General features: G+C 47.6%; 1 protein-coding gene across 11 annotated transcripts in view; it reads left to right on the top strand.

Annotated features, from left to right (window-relative positions):
- Positions 1 to 14,879, top strand: part of LOC120368544 (SRSF protein kinase 3-like) — a 59,380-nt gene that overhangs the window by 40,483 nt on the left and 4,018 nt on the right. For all 11 annotated transcript variants that reach the window (XM_039480664.1, XM_039480662.1, XM_039480673.1 and 8 more), the window contains 5 exons: positions 3,234 to 3,396; positions 7,430 to 7,512; positions 8,589 to 8,696; positions 9,227 to 9,296; positions 9,399 to 9,491. In XM_039480664.1, the coding sequence (XP_039336598.1) occupies positions 3,234 to 3,396; positions 7,430 to 7,512; positions 8,589 to 8,696; positions 9,227 to 9,296; positions 9,399 to 9,491 (517 nt within the window). The remainder of the gene's footprint in view (positions 1 to 3,233; positions 3,397 to 7,429; positions 7,513 to 8,588; positions 8,697 to 9,226; positions 9,297 to 9,398; positions 9,492 to 14,879) is intronic.

The following is a 14,879-nucleotide window of genomic DNA, read 5'->3' as shown; positions in this document are numbered from 1 at the left end:
GGACCCGCCGCGGGACTGGGGAAGGGCGGCGCAGCGCTCCGCGCTGCTTGGGGCAGCCTACTTTGTAGAGCCGCCCCGATCAGAACCATAATGTTTCTCCCTCCTCTGCATAGTCTTGGCATTTTACTTAAACAAACGTGCCAGAAACAGCATTTCTTACACAGTGTCCATGAGCTGCTAGGGAATGAAAAAGGCTAACTGAGATCTCAAAGTTCAGTTATAACTACACGGTACATCTCAGAACTCTGAGTTTTTCAACAGCTCTTTGCTGAGCCATTTGTCAAGATGTCAGAGAAACATCTTGACAAGTGGACAGATTGGGTGTGCAGTCCAGCACCCCAAGACTCATCCAGAGGCTTGGTGTAGATGAAGTGGACTCTTCCTCCTTTAGCCTGTTTCTCAAATAGCATCTGAAATCCTCTTCAGGTGGGAATTAACAGGCCATCTTACTCTGAATTAACTCCTGCCCTCATGGGAAAATTCATCTGAACATCTTGGAACTAACAAGCTGTGTGCTCAACTTCACTCAAAGGTTGCTTCTCATTGTATCCCATCCTCCATCCATCCTTTGTCTACTTAAGACTGTAAGATCTTGGGGCAGGAACCTTTGTCTTCATATCATAGCTGTATGTAAAGTGCTAAGCAAACAATAATTCTTATTTCTATAGAGCGAGGGACTGCTGAGGTGGCATTTTTCTTCTGTTCCCTCCATTTGAAGTGGGTTAGGTATCCTTCCCCCCACAAATTATCTTTGAGGCTGAAATTTCGCCTCATTTGGCGTGCAGCCCACAAAGTGGTTTATTTTGAAAGTGTTAAGAAAATCTGTCAAAATGTGACTTAGAGTGTAAAACAGGACTTTTCAGTAGCCATTCTGCTGCTACTGATATTATATTTGGCTAACTCAGAAACAAATTGGATTTAAAACTTCAAAAGTGTCTTGTGAGTATCAGTGAGTCTGTTAAAATCTTCATTTCCTAATCAATGTTCATTAGTGAGTTATTCTCCATGTATAGAGTATGTTCTCTTCCCAACCATTTAAGTCCCTAAATTCTTGATTCTTCAGACTCTCTGTGCTCCATAACAAGGTATCCTTTTCCCACAGTGATGAAGCGTTGTCCTTCTCTTTTCCCTACACACTTTAACAAATTCTATATATTATTGTTTGGGTCTCTCCCCAATGCCATTGCAGGTTTTATTTCTGCTCATTTGTAATGTGGTAGCACCTAGAGGCCAAGGCCTCTTTGTGCTAGGTACTGTAAAAACATATATACTGTCTATACGCGTTCATAAGCTGAATATTTTTGGTAAAAAAGTGATGCATCAAAGAGCGGGGGGTCGGCTTGTAAATGGGTCTACACCAAAATTTGATGATTTTAAACTCTATGGAATCATTGAATTGAATATCTAGTACATTGTCATTTTGTTTACCTGGAGCATTCACAGGCACGGAGCCCCTCAGCTCCCAGTGGCTGAGGTTTGCCCTTTCTAGCCAATGGGAGCTGCGGAAAGTGTCAGGGCTAGGAGACAAAGTTTTTCAACCCCTGAAATATAGGGTCGGCTTATGAAAGGGTCATACAGTTTTTGCTATTTTTACTATCCATTTTGCGGGGTTCAGCTTATAAACGAACAGGCTAATGAACGAGTATATACGGCAGCAAAGAGAAAGTCCCTGTCTCAAAAAGCTTATAATCTAAGTGTAAGATTACAGACAACAGGTTGATGCAACAAACAGTTGTGGGTGAGGCAAGAGAGATCAAGAAACAATGAGATGATGTTGGTCAGCATGATAATTAGTGATCACAAATCTGAGCCAGTTCATGAAAAGACATGTCTTGTTGCTTACATTTTTTCTGGTCAAATTATATTCTTTTTCACCTTAATTATAGTGTCCCCAGCCACTTCCTTACAAATGGATTGCAATACTTCCTTCCATTGCACCTTGCTACTTGGTTCCCCAAAACCTACTTTCATTGTACTAGTGCAATGTGTGAGTTTTCCATTTCTCACTAAATCCAAGGAGCTCAGACTTCACTCCATTCTTTCTAGGTCCAATGATGAAACCATTAGTTGTATCACACCACTTGCTCCCATAATACCCCTCTAGCCAGTCAAGGTAGGTAAGGTAAGACTGAAACGTCTGCCAGTATTTCTCTGCTGACAGCCCTATGCGGTCTAGGACAGCTGCCTTCACCGCCTCGTAGTCCTTGGCCTGGTTGCTGCTCAGTGCCATATAGGTTGCTTGAGCCTTGCTGGCCAGAGAGGGAGCCAGTTGTAGGGCCCAGGTTTCCCTATCCCATCCGGCACCCATGGCTACCTGCTCAAAGGTATAAAGAAAGGCGTCCGTCCGGGTCATCGGCAGGGCCCATCTTACATAGGCCTAACGTCGTTGTGTGGGTGCCCTCACCTGTCCCCAGTCTTTGTAGGAGTTGCTGCACTTTGGCCTGCTCCTTTGTAAGTTCCTGGAGAGTTTTCTGTTGCTCTGCCTGCCAGGTGAGTAAGGCCTGCCTCTCTAGCTGGTAGGATTGCTAGAAGGCTTGCAGTGCCTTCTGCATCTCCTCCTGTTGCTTTGCTAGCCACTGCAGGGTTCCCTCCATCTCTGGGCCACCAAGATCTTGCGCCGGCTTCAGATCCCGGACAAGCCCCCACATGTAGTGAGGTGCACACTGGGACCCTCTGGTTTAGGCCCCCATTGCCCTCTCCAATCAGTCAGGAACACCTCAGCTTGATGCAACACCAGAGTTCTTTATTTACAGTTGTTTTCCTGCCACCACTTTCCACCTATGTACAGGTTTCGCAGCCAACTTTGCCAAGTGCAGGCCTGGCCAGTAACAGACCAGAAGACTCCCACCTCCCTCTGTGCCTGGCCTTTCTTCTGCCCACTTCCTCTGGCTTCCTCCCAGCCTTTATAGCCATGGCTAATGAGGCTGGCAGGTGCTGCCTGTTACCAAACAGACACAGGGCTATTCACCCAGCCCCAATCCATTCCCCTTGGATGGACCCTGCACCCTGTCACAGATGCTGACTCCAAGCAGATGCATGGGATTCCCTATATAGGGATGGCCTCCTGCACAATCTTCTATGTCATCTGTGTCTCATTCTTCATAAACATCAGAATATGTGTGAAACACCAAGTCTATTATGTTGGTCTCTTTCTCTTGTGACATCATCTAAAGCTGCTCCTTGGAGTGGTCTCTGCATTCCTGATTGTTAATCACCATCTCTGGTTCACACAGGTACTGGCAGGGCTGCAGTTCCTGCATACAAATTGTCGAATTATCCATACAGACATCAAGCCAGAGAACATCTTGCTGCAGTTGGATGAGGAGAGTCTCCAGAAGCTTTTGCATGACACAGCTGCCTGGAGCCAAAGCATAAATCTGGGCCTAAAGAAACCAGGTAGGTAGAAAGGGTAAAGATGTGCAGAGTTTTAGTACAGGAAGTGGGACTCACACAGGTGCTAGGATTCCTGCGAGGAACAAGAACATTCCTGCTTATTGCACCCCAACCTCAGCCTATGGAGATTTCATACCAAGGGTAAATATACAGTAGGATAAATTCCTGCATTGGCTGGTGAGAGGCCATTGGCCTAGATGACCCTGTATTGGTAGGCCTTTTCCATCTCTTGCTTCTAGGAGTAAGCCCATCTGTCTCATATACCAACCACTCAAACCCCAGTCTAGGTCTGTTTGTGTATAGACATGCTGCTGCAGATGGGTTTGTGTGCAGGAACAACTGGAAAACTATGAGCATTTGCTGATGCCTTTCCATCACTTCTGAGCAATTACTCACAGCCTTACAGTACAATACAGTTCCACCTTGTATAGCACTTTTCATGCTAATTGTAACCCAAAGTATTTTGTTTTAACCATGCAAAGGCCCATCTCCGGTATCTGATGTTTAAGGAGATCTGTGTTTACTGCTCTTCTTCAGACTTATATAGGCGTTGCAATGACTTCTCAGGGTCTCTTCATCTCAGTGCTTCCTCTGGTTGTGGATAGTACCTATGCAACTCAACGGGCTAATGTCTTTCCTGTATCCTCTTTCACCTGGGGCAGTCTGTGAGGCCAGGAATCAGTGCAGCCAGACCAACAGCCTTCATAAAGAGCAAAGGCTGGAAAATAAAACCTTCCCTTGTTTTTTGTTTGTTTGGTTTTTGCTTTATGCACTGGCTTCTGTGACTTTAAAATAAAACTTTCTCATTTGTGACTTCTATTTTCTCCAAGACAGTTTAACAACAGCCACAGTCAAGATCAAATTCCTGTTTCACAAAGCTCAGTGTCCTGGCATCAAGAGCTGCTGGGACAGGCTCTCGTGTCTCAGAGAGTACAGTTATCCAAATAAATGTCCTTGCCTGACTGGGGCACCAGCAAGGCCCAGTTGCTTTCCATTAGTCCCAGCAAAATTGACGAAATAGGAATTCCTATCCAGCCACTCTTTGCCCAGTTAAATTTATGACCATAGATCTGAGAACCATGTCTGACAACCAGAATAAGAGAGGGGGATTGTATTTGCACAGGAATGGAAACAAATCTGATCTGCTGAAAGGTAGCAGCAGCCTTAAAACTATGCAATTCATGGGGACATCATGATGAGATGGACACGCAGCTCCCCCTGCTATTCTGACTCTGTTGATGCCCCTCAATCCAGCCCTGCAGCATCTCCCCCACTCCCTCCTACAGATCTGCTGATGCCCTTTAGTCCTGCCCACACATATACACAGCTCTATCACTGCAAACTAGTCCTCGCTTGTGGTCCAGACAGTCACATTTGACAAGAAATCTTCAGAGGAGAACATCTAGTTCATGTTCTCAGTGTGTTAAACGACTACATTCTATTCTGTTCTATTTAGGTTCTTATTCTGAGAACGCTACTTCCTTTCTGTAATTTAAACACAACACCAGCACTTGTATTCTGAGTCTTTGCAGCAGAGATATTCCTCACCTTCTAGGAATGATTTGGGAGATGTAACACATTTTATGTCACAGCTTGTCTTGTGGTGCTGCTGTTTCATGGACCTAATGGTTTGGGGTGAATGGTGACACTAAATTACTGGCAGATTTTTGCTTGAATCAAGCTTGCATGATAGTGTATGACATATATTGACAAGCACTTCATTGTAAAGTAACATAATCTGCAAGATATTTGAGGGAAAGGGACGTCTTTTCCAAGATAAAAATCAAAAGGTAACTGGTCACCTTTCAATTTTCAGAGCAGATTCTGTCTGCCAGATGTCAGTACCCTGCAGGGATCACATTTCCTCTTGCTGATGTTGTCAGAGGAGAAAAGCCAGTGCTATCGCTGTGATCTGAGGGACTCAGTAGGACATGCTCTTTCCTGAGTCAGTGTTGGGCCCCAGTGCCTCGGCTTGGTGCGAAGGGAACTGTGACGGGTTGGATCACAGAAACTCTCTTGGGAGCTGCTACCTGTTGCGCCAAGACTACCTCTACCCCTGCTTCCCTGCCAGCTCAGGACCCCAGCACCCTGCCTTGCTGAGCCAGACACTCCCGTCTGCTCCAAGGGTCTGAATTACTTGTCCCAAAGCTGCAGGTTTACCTGAAAGCAGCTCACAGAAGTGTGCTTGTCTTTAGCACTCAGATGCCCAACTCCCAATGGGGTCTAAACCCAAATAAATCCGTTTTACTCTGTATAAAGCTTATGCAGGGTAAACTCATAAATTGTTCACCCTTTATAACACTGATAGAGAGAGATGCACAGCTGTTTGCTCCCCTAGGTATTAATACACACTCTGAGTTAATTAATAAGTAAAAAGTGATTTTATTAAATACAGAAAGTAGGATTTAAGTGGTTCCAAGTAGTAACAGACAGAACAAAGTAAGTCACCAAACAAAATAAAATAAAATGCGCACATCTATGTTTAATCAAACTGAATATAGATAATCTCACCCCACAGAGATGCTTCAGTAAGTTTTTTTTTTTTTCAGACTGGACACCTTCCAGGCCTAGGCACAATTCTTTCCCCTGGTACAGCTCTTGTTCCAGCTCAGGTGGTAGTTAGGGGATTCCTCATGGTGGCTCCTCTCTCCTCTTTGTCCTGTTCTACCCCTTTGTATATCTTTTGCATAAGATGGGAATCCTTTGTCCCTCTCTGGGTTCCCACCCCACCTTCTCAATGGAAAGACACCAGGTTAAAGATGGATTCCAGTTCAGGTGACATGATCACATGTCACTGCAAGACTTCATTGCCCACTTGCCAGCACACAGTATACAGGAAGACTTACAGGTAAAACACACCCTTCTGCAGACAATTGTCCTGGTTAATGGGAGTCATCAAGATTCCAAACCACCATTAATGGCCCACACTTTGCATAATTACAATAGGCCCTCAGAGTTATATTTCATATTTCTACTTTCAGATACAAGAGTGGCAAATTTATACAAATAGGATGATCACACTCAGTAAATTATAAGCTTTGTAATAAGCAACAAAGAGTCCTGTGGCACCTTATAGACTAACAGATGTATTGGAGCATAAGCTTTCGTGAGTGAATATCCACTTCATCAGATGTATTGGAGCATAAGCTTTCGTGGGTGAATATCCACTTTGTCAGACGAGCTTGTGCTCCAGTACATCTGTTAGTCTATAAGGTGCCACAGGACTCAGTCTGGATCTCTAAAAAGCAACAAACACAGCTACCCCTCTGAAGCTTTGTAATGATACCTTACAAGAGACCTTTTGCATGAAGCATATTCCAGTTACATTATATTCACTCATTAGCATATTTTTATAAAATTATATAGACTGCAGCGTCACAGGAACTGCGATGCAGAGTGGGGTGAGTGACTGAATAGGGGCGCTCTTCCCTCAGAGTTGGTGCTGACCCCAATGCTCCACTTCAGACAATTACAGGCTGTTCTTCTAAAATCCTCTTTCCAGTCTAACTGGATACCAGATTCTTCTTTGTGTCCTCTTCTTAGCACATAGAAGTTTCAGCGGTGGGTAAAGAGGAATCACCTCTCTGTAAAGCACTGTAGGATTCTTTGGGCTGAAAGGCATTAGATAAAGGCAAAAACACACATGAATGATCTGTGTTGAATGATATACCTGTTAGTTTGGAGACAGAGAGACAAGAGGGGTGAGGTAATATCTTTTATTGGACCAACTTCTGTTGGTGAGAGAGACAAGCTTTGGAGCTACAGAGAGCTCTTCCTAAGGTCTGGGAAAGGTACTCAGCATGTCACAGCTAAATACAAGATCAATCAGATAGTTTAGCTTAAGTGCTTAGCACATATTCTAAGGGATCATTCAAAGTGAAGTGGCTGGATAACACCCCTGTAGTCATAGGACAAAAGGGGGATTAGTGGGTTGCAGATTGTTATAATAATCCATAAATCCAGTGTCTCTCTTAAAACCATAATTTTTTGTATCTAGAAAAATTGTGAATTTAAGCTGTGTTTTTTTTTCATACAGGAATTCTTGCCAATCAACTGGATCATTGCAATATAATGAAAATGGGAGTGAAAATTGCAGACTTAGGCAGCGCATGCTGGACCGTGAGTCAGTTTCAGCTCTCAACCCCCAGGATCAAGGAGCCTGTTCTCTCTTTTCTGACTCTGATCTTAGTGTCTGCCCATCATTGCACATCTCCTTGAAAAGTTTTATTGTGCTGTGAAAGAGAGATTGATTTCATCTTGTAATATGTGTTTGTCCTCTGCACTCCCAGCTCAGAGCTGAGCTCTGTACTCTGGGCCATGCTGCATGCTTTGGGCAAGCTTGTATGTGCATACAGTTAGCTTCTACAATTAGAAATGTCAAACAATGTCAGTCCAGTAGAAGACAAATCATTTAACAGCAGGATACCAAGGGAGGAAAAATAACTTTTAAAGTGGTAACAAGAGTGGCCCATTTCAGACAGTTGACAAGAAGGTGTGAGTAACAGTAGGAGGAAATTAGTATTGGGGAAATTAGGTTTAGGTTTTATAATGACCCAGCCACTGCCAGTCTTTATTCAGGCCTAATCTGATGGTGTCCAGTTTGCAAATTAATTCCAGTTCTGCAGTTTCATGTTGGAGTCTGTTTTTGAAGTTTTTTTGTTGAAGAATTGCCACTTTTAGGTCTGTTATTGAGTGACCAGAGTGATCACACCTTCTTGTCAATTGTCTGATATGGGCCACTTTCGTTACCACTTCAAAAGTTATTTTTTCTCCCTTGGTATCCTGCTATTAAATTAATTGTCTCGTTAGACTGACCTCACACTTGGTAAGGCAACTCCCATCCTTTCATGTATTTGTACCTGCTCCTGTATTTTCCACTCCATGCATCTGATGAAGTGGGTTCCAGCCCACGAAAGCTTATGCCCAAATAAATGGGTTAGTCTCTAAGGTGCCACAAGGACTCCTCGTTGTTTTAGTCCAGTAGAAATGTCTAATCATGAAGAGAATGAAGGGAAATCACCCCAGGTGTTGTGGGGCTCAGCCTGTAGATCTGCTGTATCCCGCATGAGATTAGGTGTATGCATTCAGCATGTTCCATCCATGGTCTGTACCACTATGTCCTGGACTTTGCTGTGATTTTCTTTGTTTTTAATCAGTTGTGAACCACTAGCCATAGTCCATCCTTTCTGTTTCAGTACAAGCCCCTTTCCAAAGAGATCCAGACCCAGCCATATCGAGCCCTGGAAGTTCTTCTTGGGTTAGATTACAGCACTCCTGCAGATATCTGGAGCACAGCCTGCCTGGTAGGTACTCTCAGCCCAATGGACATGGTGATTGCAGAGCACCACAGATGTGAACATGAATGACACACCAGCAACCCCGTGAGAATATCTGTCCTCAGCCATTAGTTTATTTTACTGCATTTGTGAGTAAGACGAGTCTGGTCTGAAGAAGTCATGTGATAAAAATAAGCACTCTGCAAATACCAACTTCTGTTCAAAGTTGTACTGCAGATAAACCTCTTAATTGTCTTGTCCCTATATTGATTACAAGGCAATTAATACCCTATATATGGAACCTAACATATGTCAAACTGAACCAGATATACACTGAGATTTACCCAGGCAAAGGGGAATGTGATGTCTGTGGTGGCAGAGCAGGGACTGTCGGCACCTGCATGTGTTTCCTTATCTTAGGAACACTCCTGTGTCATGGAGTATTGGAGAAGTGAAAAATGGGGTGGTGCTGAGGGAGTGCAGGGACTGGTGAACAATGACTCTCTTGATTGTCTGGCTTGGGCACTGAGTGGATTAATAGGCTACTTCATTTCCAGGCATTTGAAATGGTGACCGGCGAGTGCCTTTTTGAACCCCAGGCCGGGAAATATTTCTCCAAAGATGATGGTAGGATTCTGTCATTTTCAATGACTTCATTGATGAAAGGTTCATAAAAATCTAAATATCCAGCTTCTTGTTTTCCTCCATTCTCTCTCTCTCTCTCTCTAGATCATGTTGCTCGTATCATTGAACTCCTGGGAAGAATTCCTCCTAAAATTATTTTCTCCTGGAAACAGTCATCAAAATTCTTCAGCAGACAAGGTGAAAATAGTTGCTGGGGAGTTATCCAGAAAGGCATAGGCGCTGACTCCGTGGGTGTTCCGGGGCTGGAGCATCCATGAGGAAAAAATGGTGGGTGCTGAGCACCCACCGGAAGCCCCTCTATCAGCACCTTCCCCTTCTCCCCAGGGCTTCCTGCCCAACAGCGGGCCCCGCCAATCAGCGCTTCCCTCTCCTGCTTGCCGCAATCAGCTGTTCCGCGGAGTGCAGGAGGCTGGGGGCTGGGAGGGAAGGAGAGAGGATGCAGCACACTTGGAGGAGGGAGCGTAACGGGGCAGAGCGGGGGTGGGAAGATGCGGGGCGCGACAGGGGTGTGACCTCATGGGAAGGGGTGGAGTGAGGGCAGGGCCTGGGGCAGAACCAGGGGGTCAAGCACCCCCCAGCACAATGGAAAGTTGCCGCCTGTGCAGAAAGGTGCAGATCACTGACCCACCCCTAAATAACTTGCTCTTTGAAAAACAAACAAAAATCTATCTTAAGCAAAGTTCTCTGTAAGCAAGGAGGAGAGCTGAAGACTCCATGAAGTCCTCTAGGACCTTGCTATGCCAGCCTATTGACTTGAGAGTTACTCAGGAGATGAATGCCAGTACAAAATTCTAAAGTTGGTAGGAGTTTCATAGTCAGTGAGGACTAAGAAATATCCCAAAAGGACCTAGATAGAGAGTCGAAACGTGGGATGAAAATAACTAAATGAGAGTCAAGCTGGAAGAAGCCTGAAATTCGGGCATTATGCTGACAGAGGACAAGCACATTCTCTTCCCAACTCCACCGCCTTTGCCTCCAGCCCAGTCTGTCTATAACAGGGGTAGGGAACCTATGGTACACGTGCCGAAGGCGGCACACAAGCTGATTTTCAGTGGCACTCACACTGCCCGGGTCCTGGCCACAGGTCCGGGGGGGCTCTGCATTTTAATTTAATTTTAAATGACGCTTCTTAAACATTTTAAAAAATGTATTTGCTTTACATACAATAGTTTAGTTAAATATTATAGACTTAGAGAGAGAGACCTTCTAAAAATGTTAAAATGTATGACTGGCACGCAAAACCTTAAATCAGAGTGAATAAATGAAGACTTGGCACAGCACTTCTGAAAGGTTGCCGACCCCTGGTCTAAAATGTGCATCTCCTTTCTTTGAATCTCTTTGCTGCCTCTCCTTTGGCTCATCAAGTTTAAACATTTTGTCGTTGACTCCAAGGCCCTACCTAGCACTCTCCCTCCCCACTTTCCCACTTAGTCTCTTACTATGGTCCTTTCTCCACTCAGCCAGTGAAACAGCCTCAAACAGGGATTTCCCTACCCCTCTCCCCCATTTTTGTGAACTAGTTACACGCAGTGTTGCCAGTTTAGTGATTTTTTTTTAATTTGAACTGAAATTGAAACATTAATACATACTTTAAAAGTATATACAGTGTATGATAAAATACGTGTATCTGAAAGTATAATAGATTTGAAAAGTATGAACATAGACTAGCTTCCTTATACAGCTGTTGTTTTTATGATGATGTCAGTGCATTTATTTTGGTGATGTTGGCCAAATTATGATTTGTAATCAAAGTCTAAACGAGCTCTCCCTGACAGCTAGTGATGAGCTGGGGCTGGGGGAAAAGACTTCAGGACCAGATTGTATTTACAGTCACACCTAATCTACCTAGGTATCCAGCAAACAGAGCTGTGTTGCCCAAGTGATAGATTTTGGCTGGGGTTGGGTTACAGATCACTTGAATGCGGGGTGGGGGATAATTTAATGTTGTTGTTCTTATTGTATGAGTAGAGGGCAGTAGAACTGTACTTAGCCTGTGCTGATGGAGGGCATCAAGAGAGAGGGTGGGGACAGGTGTTTTGCTTGATGGTCTGCCTGAGTCACAAGTACTATTTGACCTGCCCTCTCCACTGTTTAAAGATGGACTTTGCCCCAGGCAGGGCATGTCCCAGTCTCTGGGTTTAAGCCCTGCGCAGACTGAAACAGGCCTATTCCAGTAAGTGACCCCCCCACACAACAGCTGCCTCAAGTGCTTGGGGGAATCACACGTGAAGGACAAGTGCCATATTTGTAAAAACTTTTGTCCTAGGACTCAGAGGGAGCAGGATATTCATTTGCAGGCTCTCCTCATGGAGGCTTCCCTTCATCCGGCTTCCGAGCTGGCCCACCAAGACTCACCGAGTGCCTCAGTCTCAGTGCACAGCACACCGCCAGCACCAAGCTCCACCTGGCTCCCTGTCGCCTGTTCCCAAAAAGAAAGCAAGGCAGCATGGTTCCCCGGCACCAGACAAGAAGGGCCATGGGACATCGGGCAAAGGACCCAGTTCAGGATGCCCGGCCACTCTGGAGCCACATGGACATGCCTCCCTGGTCGGGGCCCTTAGCCCCTTAAATGATCCACCACCAACTCCCAGGAGTGGTATGGGACCCTGTAGCAGGGTGCTTACCCCGCTCCTGCCCTGAACGGCGTAAAACAGCCCTGGGAGAGGGCTGTGGCAGGGAAAGCAGCTACTAGGCTGATTGGGGAAGCAGCCGCAGCTGGGCCACGCCCCAATCAGGCCTCAGCTGGCCCTATATAAGAGGCTGGGAGCCAGGAGCCTCAACAGTCTCTCTCTGCGTTCAGAGAGAGAAGGGCCTGGCTGCAGGGAGGTTAACCAGGTATCTGGAGTGGAGCAGGGCTGGGAAAAGGGCAAGGGGGCTGGGGAGCTCCGGCCTAGGAAAGCCCCAGGCTGCAGGCCTGGTAAGGCCTATCAGGTACTGGGTTGCAGGGGCAGCCCACGGGTAGCCAGAGGCAGCAGGTCCAAACCCCTTTGCCTGTGATGAGTGGCTTATACTGCAGTCTTCCCCAGTGAACAGGGGCTAGATGGAGACTGGGCAGTAGCCAAGACTGAGGTGAAGTGGGGATAGTGGGTGGGGGTTCCCCTGTGAGGGGGAGACCCAGAGCTGTGAGGGGTTACTGCCAGGGGGCAGCACCCCAGACAACAGGGCACTGGGTCCGGGAGGGACACGGGGGCCAAGCAGTAGCAGGATACCGGCCTGCAGAGGGCGCACCAATGGCTGGAGAGCTAATTCCCGGAGTTGACCAGCAGGAGTCGCCGCAGGGGTGAGTCCCACACCGTCACAGACCCAAACTCCTGACGGGATCGACTCCTTCCCAAGATCCGAGAGAGCACAGCATGTGCCAAAGGAAAGGGCAAAGGTTCCCTATGAGGGCCAGCCAGCTGCTAAGACCCCTCGGGGCAGTGGAGCGCTACTGATCCCTCGAGACAAGACAATGCTCTCCACCTTCACACTGCAGATCGCTGGAGTTGCAGCCCAGATCCTCTCAGGCTCACTCTCGGTCACTGGTACCGCGATCACGGTCCCTGCCGTCTTGAGGTGGATCGCCTAGAGGCGGGTGCCTGTCTCCGTACTACCAGCACCATTTGCCCTCCCGCCGGTCATCTTCTCAGCACAGATCTCAGTCGCCTGCCCTGCGGGAGCGCTCCCCCTCACATCTCTGTTCCCCCCAGCACCAGTCCCCTCGATACCGACACCGATTCTCTCGCTCCAGGCACTGATCTCCAGTGGTGACAGTCAGCAGACAGATTCAGGCGTCGACGGCCCCACCATGGTCACCGGAAGGGGATTCCTCTGGCATGGAAGAGCAGCTCAGCCCCTCACCTAAACTCTACCGGTGCGATTGGGCACTTGAGGCCACATCGACATCGACGGCACCATCTTGGCAGCATGGACAGTGGCCAGCGCAGTGGCCTTATTGGAGCATGTGGGGAGTGCTGGTCATGTTGATGCCCTCTTCACACCGTGCATCTGCCGCCGCCCTGGAGCAACAGTTGGTGGCACCAATGGCACCGGGCTCGGTTGGTGCATGAAGCGAGCCCTTTGGCAGCCCATCCAGGGTCTGCAAGGAGAAGGGATAGGGACAGAAGTTTCAACCGTTGCTGCCGTCCTTTCTCCTCCCACTTGCCGCACAGTCCACTCCTGCAAAGCATCTCTGGGGTCAGAAGCGCTCATTTCGAGGGGGCGCTCAAGAGTGATGCCCCAGTCAGCTCCCAGGTTCCCAGGACCCTGGTCTTTCCTCAGCCAGCTTCGGCCTGGGCGCAGGTCACCCCAGACCACTGGGGTGCTGGACATAGTGTCACAAGGCTACAGTTTTCAGCTGCCCCTACCTCTCATCTCCCCTGCTTCCCATCCCTTTTCAGGGACCCTTCTCACAAGCAACTCCTTGTTCATGAGGTTGAGAACCTCCTGTGCTTGGGGGCAGTGGAGGAGGTCCCCCAGGACATGACAGGAAAGGGGTTCTATTCCCACTACTTCCTAATCCCGAAAGCAAAAGGGGGCCTCAGACCCATTCCGGACCTGTGATGCCTCAGCAAGTCTCTCAAGAAGTTGAAGTTTCGCATGATTTCCCTGTCCTCCATCATCCCCTCCCTGGATCCAGGAGACTGATACGCCACCCTTGACCTGAAGGATGCTTATTTCCATATTCTAAGGTTTCAGGTGTTTCCTCTGTTTTATAGTGGGTGGACGCCATTTCCAATTCACTGCGCTCCCCTTTAGCCTCTCATCGGCTCCAAGGGTCTCCACAAAATGTATGGTGCCAGTGGACGCTTATCTGAGATATCGAGGGGGTCCAGGTCTTCCCGTATCTCAATAACGGGCTCATCAAGGGCAGGTCTCAGGAACAAGTGCAGAGAAGCCTCGATCTGCCATGACCTGGGCCTGTTGGTAAATGAGAAAAACTCCACCTTAAGGCCAGTCCAACGCATAGAGTTGATAGCGGCGGTTCTCAACTCGATGCAAGCCAGAGCCTTCCTTCCAAAGGCATGTTTTCAGGCCATGTCGGACCTGATCTCCCATGTGAGACCCACCCGTTCACCACGGCTCACGCCTGCCCATGGTTGTTGGGCCACATGGCCACCTGTACATATGTGGTAAGTCGTGCCAGGCTCCACCTCTGCCCTCTGCAAGTGTGGCTGGCATCGGTTTACATCCCCAACAGGCATGACCTAGACTGGGTAGTCAGGGTGCCGGATCACATCCTATCATCCCTGGAATGGTGGATGAACCCCGGGTCAGTGTTGCAGGGAGTTCCCTTCACAGCTGCGTCCCTGTCAGTGACCCTGGTCTCTGATGTTTCGGGCCTGGGCTGGGGAGCCCCCCTGGGCGAGCTCAGCATGCAAGGTCTCTGGCTGTGAGATGATCTGGCCCTCCACCTCAACGTCAGGCAGCTCAGGGGCAAGGTGGTGCAGGTCCTAACAGACAATACTGCTGCGGTGTATTACATCAACAGGCAGGGAAAAGCCAGGTCATCAGGCCTTTGTCAAGTTCTCAGCCTTTGGGACTTCTGTGAGCGGCAGGCCATTCATCTGGTAGCTGCACATCTGC

The sequence above is a fragment of the Mauremys reevesii genome, linkage group 7, assembly GCF_016161935.1.
Source record: "Mauremys reevesii isolate NIE-2019 linkage group 7, ASM1616193v1, whole genome shotgun sequence".
In the NCBI taxonomy this organism is placed as follows: Eukaryota; Metazoa; Chordata; order Testudines; family Geoemydidae; genus Mauremys; species Mauremys reevesii.
This window is presented reverse-complemented; position numbering and strand designations above follow the sequence as displayed.